Source organism: Gavialis gangeticus, unplaced genomic scaffold (genome assembly GCF_001723915.1).
Source record: "Gavialis gangeticus isolate Ggan-Ray unplaced genomic scaffold, GavGan_comp1, whole genome shotgun sequence".
Lineage (NCBI taxonomy): Eukaryota > Metazoa > Chordata > Crocodylia > Gavialidae > Gavialis > Gavialis gangeticus.
The window spans coordinates 14,453,911-14,462,448 of NW_017728964.1; the positions used below are offsets into that span (position 1 = coordinate 14,453,911).

At 50.0% G+C, this 8,538-nt stretch overlaps 1 protein-coding gene across 3 annotated transcripts in view; it reads left to right on the plus strand.

Annotated features, from left to right (window-relative positions):
- Positions 1 to 8,538, plus strand: part of FASN (fatty acid synthase) — a 167,024-nt gene that overhangs the window by 118,445 nt on the left and 40,041 nt on the right. For 2 of the 3 annotated variants that reach the window (XM_019503683.1, XM_019503700.1), the window contains 9 exons: positions 138 to 294; positions 1,246 to 1,419; positions 2,218 to 2,418; positions 2,824 to 2,946; positions 3,504 to 3,619; positions 3,916 to 4,050; positions 5,243 to 5,705; positions 6,049 to 6,236; positions 6,934 to 7,123. In XM_019503683.1, coding sequence (XP_019359228.1) covers positions 138 to 294; positions 1,246 to 1,419; positions 2,218 to 2,418; positions 2,824 to 2,946; positions 3,504 to 3,619; positions 3,916 to 4,050; positions 5,243 to 5,705; positions 6,049 to 6,236; positions 6,934 to 7,123 — 1,747 coding nt within the window. The remainder of the gene's footprint in view (positions 1 to 137; positions 295 to 1,245; positions 1,420 to 2,217; positions 2,419 to 2,823; positions 2,947 to 3,503; positions 3,620 to 3,915; positions 4,051 to 5,242; positions 5,706 to 6,048; positions 6,237 to 6,933; positions 7,124 to 8,538) is intronic. The other variant, XM_019503691.1, reaches the window with a different exon arrangement.

Here is an 8,538-nt window from a genome sequence, read left to right on the forward strand (position 1 = left end):
GGAGGGAAACCCCAGCGTGGACAGGGTTCCCCTTTTTTTTTTTTTTTTTTTTTTTTTTACATCTTCTTATATGACAGTCCCTTACCTAATAATTGTTTTGTGCTTAAAGCTTTCTGTGATGAATTTTTTTCCCCCCTTCAGGACTTTATGGGCTACCCAGTAGAACTGGGAAACTGAAAGACCTCAGCAAATTTGATGCTTCCTTTTTTGGGACTCTGCCCAAACAAGTTGTTGCAATGGACCCTCAACTCCGCATACTTCTGGAGGTCTCTTATGAAGCCATACTGGATGGAGGTAAGCCCCTCAATACGTAGAACTGGACATTTAATGCTTGTGTGAAGTTCTTCAGCTGAGTCTTGCACTTGTAAAATGAGAAGTCTGCTATAGACTTCCAGAATCCCATCTAATGAGTTGGCTCTGGCTGCCTATCAAGTCCAGAGAAATGGCTTGGAGTTGGATTCTGCATCCCTGATTCCAGAAGAAGAATCTGTTGGAGGTTCCCTTGGTCTGTGGAACCTGTGTAGATGTCTTTTGAAATGCTGGCACCCATCTTCAGACCTTAAAGACCATTTCCCTTGCCACTGATTTAGTACTTGTAGCCTATTCCCCCTGCCACACACACACTTCTAGTTTTCTCTACCTGTCTTTGCAACCACATGAGAGCTGCACCCCTTTCACACCAGTTTCTGCACGCTCTAGAGTCTGGGGTCCTTTTTATTAACTTGGGCTCTAACTTGACTACTCCACAGCATGGATACAGCTGAAACTTGGTTGCAGGAGTTTGGGGTCTCAGTCCTCCAATGCTTCCTTGCATGCCTTGAGAGTGAGGGACATAGGGACTGCATTTTTCTGTCCTCTGTTCCACCCCCACCCCCCATCCTTTTCTGCATTCAAGTTTACCTACTGGGTTGGTATTTGCCCAATGCAACTTGCACTGTTTCTAACCAATGCTCAAAGTGCTGGACTGAATGGAGAAGCACGCTACTGTCTGGCCAGAAACTTATACAAAAGCTCCAGTGTGAGACGGTAAGGCTCGGGATTTGGGAGAAATATTCTTGTTGAGGAGATAATTCATGATACTTCTCCAGGAAGGGGAGGGCAGGGGATTAAGTGTTGGTAAATAAGAGCAGGGAGAGAAACATGGGTTCCATAATTATGGAGCAGCTACAAGATCTCTGGTGCCAAATGAGATGAATCATTCATCCTTCACTTAGTGTTTGCACCTGGTGTGTGATCTGTTCTCAGGTATCAATCCAGCCTCCCTTCGTGGCTCAAACGTGGGTGTGTGGATGGGTATGAGTGGGGCTGAAGCATCTGAAGTGCTTAGCCAAGACCCCGAGACAATGGTGGGGTACAGCATGATTGGCAGCCAGCGTGCCATGTTTGCCAACAGATTGTCCTACTTCTACGACTTCAAAGGTGAGTGTTCTGGGCCTTGGGGTGTCATTCGTCAGCTGCACTGCGGGGGTCGGGGACAGCAATACCTCCAGGAGGTGGTGGGTGTTTGGATAGAGATGGGAGATCTTTCTCCATCCTCGATAGGAGGGCACTGCATAAACGCAGGGGAGGAGGCAGGTGAGAAGTGGAGAACGTGGCATGACTGGGTCACCAGGCTTGACATGCAGGCAGGTTTTGGGGTAGGGGATTGTGGCACTTCTGAGAGGCTTCATGGCCTCGGGTGGTTGGGCAGAGGGAAGGGGATGAAGAGGAGATGGAAATGGGGTGAAGCTGATGGGAAGAGCTGGTGTGGGCTGGAAGGTGGAGAAGGAGGGGACCCTGTGAAGAGCAGCTGAGCAGGAAGGTCCTGGGCAAATCCTGGGAGAGGAGGCTGTGGCAGCGGTAAGTTCTGGGCAAGGATGAAGGTTAGGAGCCAGGGGACTGCAGCATAAGGGATGGGAGTCCTTGAGGGGCTGAATGCCCTGTGTTTAGTGAAAGGCAATCTGTAGCAGGAGCCAAGATGGAAGAGGCAGGCTTGGCCAAGGTGCATGATCCTAGCCCTAGCAGGTGGAGGGGGCAATGTCCCCCCTTTCTGTGTCTCAGTCCCAAACTGTTATTGCCTCTTCTTCCACTGTGTGGTCTTCCACAACAACCCCCAGTGGCAGCAGAAAAGGGAGAGGCCTGATGGCAGCTCTAGGCAGACAATGGGGCAAAATGATTGGCGACTTGGCTGTTGTTTGTTTGCTTATTAGGTTTTTTTTTTCCTCCTTGCTCCTTCAGGACCCAGCATGTCTGTTGACACAGCATGTTCCTCAAGCCTCCTTGCCCTGGAAATTGCTTACAAAGCAATTTCACACGGACAGTGTGATACAGCTCTTGTAGGAGGATCCAGCATCATGCTGAAACCCAACACATCTTTGCAGTTTATGAAGCTGGGGATGCTTTCCCCTGACGGTGCCTGCAAGGCCTTTGATGCTTCAGGTGAGAGTTTAGTACCAAGTTGTCACATTCTGTGGGAGGCATCCAGTGCTGCTGCTTCTTCATACAAAGAGTGAGAGCAAGGGCATGAAGGCTGGGGCTTTACTTTGTCCAAGTGCTGGAGCTTCCACGGGCTGCGTGCCCAGCAGAACCCAAAGCTGAAACCACGGGGAAAGACAAAGTGCTCCAGAGAAGAGAAATTGTTCCTAAAGCAGTTCGATTCCACAGGCCTCTCGTTCATTCTCTGAAGAATAATGTAACTGAATTCATCTCTCGCTCCATTTGACGTGTCTAGTATTCCTTACAGCTCTCCAGGAAGGTGGCAATGGCACTTGTACATTGCTGTCTGGTGCCATTTGGAGCCTTTCAATTCTCACTGCTTTTATTTCATTCTTCCCTCGTCCCTAGGAAATGGATATTGCCGCTCTGAAGCTGTCGTTGTGGTTTTGTTAACCAAGAAATCCATGGCCAAACGGATTTATGCCACAGTAGTCAATGCTGGGTCTAACACTGATGGTTTTAAGGAACAAGGTGAGTTTTTTTTGAACCTCAGGGAGCAATGCTCCGCATCTCCAGCTCTCTTTAAGAGGTTCTTTTCTTCAGGGCAGGGAATGGGGGATCCTGTTGCCCACTATGACCAAGCAGAGACTTCAGGATCTCCTTAAGTGACTTGGTGAAGAGGCAAGGAGTGGTGTGTGATTGTTGTCCTGCTGTCAGAATTGAAGCACAGGGGAGCATCCACCTGAGCTGCTCTACTCTCCTCACTTCATCCTGAGAAGTCAAGCTGTCCAGGCCTTGTCACAGTAGGGGAGGAGATGCCTGGGAAGTTGCATGGGTCCTGCTCGTTAGCTGCGGAAAGAGAGGGAACTCTGTTTCTTAGATGCACGTGCCAATCTAGGGATTTATCTATCTTCCACGTCCCCTTTCGCAAGGGCTTGTCAAGCTGCTGTGCTCTGAAGGTGGAAGACGCACACGGGTGCTTCCTGAGGAGACTGAGTTGTCCTCAGTAGTGATGAGGCTGCTGATGTTCTGCCTCAGATGGGAGTGGGTAACCAATGGTGGGGTTTTCTGTTTGTGTTTTGTCCCAGGTCTAACATTTCCTTCTGGAAAAATGCATCAGCAGTTGCTCAGCTCTCTGTATACAGAGTCTGGGATTCTGCCTGAAGAGGTGGAGTATGTAGAAGCTCATGGCACAGGCACCAAGGTGGGTGTAACCTCTGCAAGCCTTCTCACTCTCGCTCTTGCTTTTCTTTCCTGTCCTGTCTCTCTCTTTGCCTCTGTTTCACACCCATCAGTCCTTTCTTTCAGATTAGAAAGAACTTGATTGCCCATTTCTGCCTGTTGCTGGAGCACCTGCCCCTTCATCTCCTTTTACCACCTGCAATTTTATCTAAAAGACCTTGCCGGGAATGTGAGACTGGGGTGGTTCTGCTACTGGGGTGTTCTGCGTGGTCAGCATAAAACTGCTGTGTGATTTCTTCTTTTTTCTTCCCCTGCCAGGCTGGGGATCCACAAGAGGTGAATGCCATCGCAAAAGTCTTGTGTCAAGGTAGACGAGAGCCGTTGTTGGTTGGATCCACTAAATCCAACATGGGTCACCCCGAACCTGCTTCTGGGCTTGCTGCATTACTCAAGGTAACACACTGGCATAGAACCAACCTACTAGGTAGGCCTGGGGCTACTGGTGCTGCCCCGGCCTCGGCTGTCAGCATCCACCCGGGCTCTGAATGCTCTGTGTCAAAGGGGAGGCACAGTTTCGGGGCCCCTGGGTCTGTCTTCCTTGGTCTGGATTCTGAGGAAACTTGAATCGCACTCAAAAGCAGGGCATATGGAATGGACCCGTGACCCCACTGCATTTCTTAATGGTGACTGATATCAAAATTGCCATCTGCTGCCATAAGTCTTCCCGTTGGTACAAAGCTGCTTTTGGGTGCAGTACCTGGGGCGCTGAAGGTTCCCAAAGTTTGGGACACCAGGTCACCTAGGAAGGGTGGGATGCAGGCCTGAGCTCTTGGTGTTAAAGCAGCTGGAACCCTTGGCAGTGGATAAAGGATGTGTCTTTCCTTCCCTTTTAACAGGGGAAGGGGTTAGGTAACTTACTTTTGAGACGTGGGTGCAGATTTGAACTTGCTGCCCTACAGCCAGCCTTAATATCTAATGTGGCATCCAATGCTGATCAGTTAAATGTTGCTACACAGCAGAGGGCTAGTTTTCACCATGAAGCCCACTCATGACAACTCTGTTGCCATGTATGCAGAAGCAGCAGGAAGTCTCCAAGCCAATGTTTCTGGCCAAGGGAGATGCACCCCCCTCAGGGCTTGTGCTCAGGTCGCACTGGGAAAGCTTCCTTTGCAGATATGATACCTGAAAACTGCCCAGTTCCCTCTAGATGAAAACGGGCATGCTAGATGACGTGACAGACACTCTGCAGTACAGGAAGTGTCTGGAATTGTGGACGATCTGGGCCTGCTCCCACCACCTTGTGTGTCACTGCTGTTGCATGGTTGTTCCACATTGCTCCTGCCTTGTCTTGTGGTCTGGCCTCCTGCAGTTTGTCTAGAAACAGCTGGGGAACCATGACTAGCATCCTCCTACCAGCTCTGCTCTGGTATGGAGTTGCTTTTTCCTCCCTGTGCCTTAGCTTTTACTATCCTTGGGAATGATACCCAGCTGCTAAGCGCTGTGGTATCTGACCTAGTGACAGAGGAAGCTGTTGAAATTCAACTGCTAAGAAGTACCCTGTGTCTTGGGTCCTATGCCGAACAAAACCAACAAGCATCTGGCAAAACAAGGGATCTAAAGCCTGGACTATGCTGTTGTCTTTCAGGTGATTCTCTCTCTGGAAAATGGGGTGTGGGCTCCAAACCTGCATTACAACACCCCAAACCCAGACATTCCTGCCTTACAAGATGGCAGCTTACAGGTGGTCTGTAAGCCAACCCCAGTGAAAGGTGGCCTAGTCGGTATCAATTCTTTTGGCTTTGGTGGTTCCAATGTCCATGTCATCCTGAGGCCACATGACAAGAAGAAGTCCCAGCCTCTGGAGGCACGTCGTTTGCCACGACTGCTCCAAGTCTTTGGCAGGACACAAGAAGCCGTGGAGAAGCTACTGGACCGGAGCAAGAGACTGGGGGAAGATGACTCATTTGTGAGCCTACTCAATGATTTGTCCACAATCCCTGCTTCCTCTATGCCGTACCGGGGCTACAGGCTCGTTGGCAGTGAGAGCGATGTGAAAGAGGTGCAGCAAATCCAGGCATCGGGGAGGCCCCTCTGGTACATCTGCACAGGTAACTTTTTTGGGGGGGGGAAGGGTGTCAAGGTTTGCTGGCTTCTGCGCAGCCAGGCTCTCGGTAGTTATTGATGCCACATTTTGTTCCTCATTCCGCTTGCATGTACAGTCTGGGGGTTGCCACGTGGCAAGGGAGGCTATTCAAGATCCACTGTTTGTGACCAGCTCTGCTGGAAGTCCCCTCTTCAGTGCTGTTTGCTTCCCTGTGGTAGCAAGACCAAGGAGGAGCAGAGCCTTGTTCCATGAGGACTGGAAGCCAAGCATCTGAGACGGGGCTCCCATGCTTTCCTGGTCCACTCTGAAGTGGAGCAAGAATCAGGCTCTTGTTGCTCTTCCTGCAGGCATGGGCACGCAGTGGGCAGGGATGGGCAGGAGCCTGATGCAGCTGGAGCTGTTCCGACAGTCCATCTTGCGCTCGGATGAGATCCTGAAGGGCACTGGGCTGAAGGTCTCTGACATCATTCTGCATGGTGACGAGAGCATGTTTGATGATGCTATCTGCTCGTTTGTTGCAGTCTCTGCGGTTCAGGTAAGACGGGGAGCTGGGGCTCTTTACTAGCATTGCTCTGCAGGAGCAAAGTGCCAGTGTCGGTATAGCCTTATTGCGTCGTTCCTCCAGAAGTAGGCAGCCAGCTTTCATCCTGCCCTCTGCATTGCATGGTTCAGAGGCCTGCTGCGCACATGCATGCTGTTTGCATGTTTTTGGGGCTTGTCTACACTGCAAAGTTTAATGTGCATTAATTCTTTTTATTGTGGGTTAGTGAAGCTGGGTCAAAGCTTTGTGTAGATGTTGGTAGTACAAGTGTTAAAGTGGCCTTACTCCAACTTTCATAGTAAACTGTCTCCTAAATGCCGCTCAAGTGCTAAATGAGTGTCCACACAGTTTTAATGTAGTGTAGTGACTCATGCTTTTATGTAATTTGGATGAATTTCTTTGCATGTCACAATGTGGATAAGTATTTAGTTTTAGTGATCACCTGCTGCAGTAGAAATGAGGGAACAATGAAAAGGATTGAAGAAAACTGGGAGTGTGGCAGAAGGTCATGCTTGCACTTCTCCAAGATTTGAAGGCCAGAGCTCTGTTGGGGGGAGGGGAGGGGGGAAGCAGCAGCAAGAAGGCGGAAGAAATGGTGCAGGGAAGCCCAGATAGCAGCGTGAAGGTGCCCCCCATAGGTACAGCTCTGGTTGGGGTGGCCTGGAATAGAGCCCCCTGCTCTGTCTCGTAGGTGGCACAGATCGACATGTTGAAGTCTATGGGCCTCCAGCCCGATGGGATCATCGGGCACTCGGTGGGAGAGGTGGCCTGTGGCTATGCTGACGACTCCTTCAGTCACGAAGAAGCCATTCTCTCTGCCTATTGGAGGGGACGGTGTGTCAAAGAGGCAAATCTACCCCGAGGAAAGATGGCTGCTGTTGGTGAGTGACCTAAGGCACGCTCTTCCCCTCATGAGGTTGGGCTGCTCTTTGCTGCAACTGGCCTAATTTGTGCTGAGTTGGAGAGGTAACAAATTTTGGGCTGCTTGACCTAGCAGTAGAGTAGGTGGAGGAGGCAGATGGAGATAGGGCTTCGTGTTCATGACTTGAGTAATTTTTCTCAGTTGCAACTTCTGACGCTGCATTTCCCTATTCCTTGTCAGAAAAGCATTAGGAAGCCTTAAATGTTATAATGAAAATGTAACCTGCCAGCCAGAATGCTCTCTGACTCCTTTGAAAGGAGGTTGGGAGCTTAGAGCTGGATACCTGGGGGGGGCCTTGTCTCGGAGATGAAGAAAGAAGCAGAAAAGATTGGGGCAGCTCTTGGAAAAAGGACAGACTTTACTCAAACATGAGTATATTGAGAGAGCAAACAAAATGAGCCAGGAAATCAAAATGTAATAAATTTTAAAACCAGGAAGGGGAAGTAGTTTTACACAACAGGTCTGTGCATTAATCTGAGGCCAGGAGCCAAAAACCGCCCCCCAAAATTAACTGTCTATACTGATAACAGATGAATTGTATTTTAAGTAGTACAAATCCTGCTTGCTAATGGGCATGACCCAGCCCTAACAGATGGGGGGGGCTGGGAAGATGATTGCCTGCCTGTATAAGCTAAGCTCTCGCCACCCCTTTCCCAGAAGAGGGTGCCGGCCTGGCGCCAGCCCGGTCTGACGTGCTGGGCTGGTGCAGTCTGCACGTTGCGTGTTCTGGTGTATTTTCTACTCTTTGGTGCCTGCTGTTTCATGAGCGTGTTATTGGAGAGAGACCCTGCAGTCTGTCTCGTGGCTACCACCTGCTATGGGTCCGCGCAGGCGGGCAGGGGGTTAGAGCAGTTGCGCTTCGCGTGTTCCAGATATTTCCGGGGGGAACGTGAGGAAGTGCGCCACCTGAGTTAGCCCTATCTCAAGCTTGTTAGGAAGGACATGACAATCATCCATTTAGCACAGATCCTGTCTGTGAGCAGTAGCTGTATTACTTATAGTGCATCTTTCATGACCTGCTGTTGGTTTCATGTTGTGTTGTTTTGTTTTTTTTCTACTGGCTTTTGTCACTGAAAGATCAGCTGGCCAAGTGTTCCTCTCACCAGACAAGGTCAAATCCCTGGCAGCTTCAGTGAAGTTGCTACATTGTTACAGGGATTGTAAATGAGAACAGGACTTGCCCCTCTTCCCAGTTGAGAAGGACTCTTCTAGCTCAGGGCAAGACTTTAACACCGAAAAATGCAAGGTTCTCCACCTTGGGAGGAAAAACCTGCAGCATCCTTATAGGCTCGGCAGTGCCAGGCTGGCTAGCACTATGGATGAAAAGGACTTGGGGGTCATGACTGACCACAAGATGAACATGAGCCTTCAATG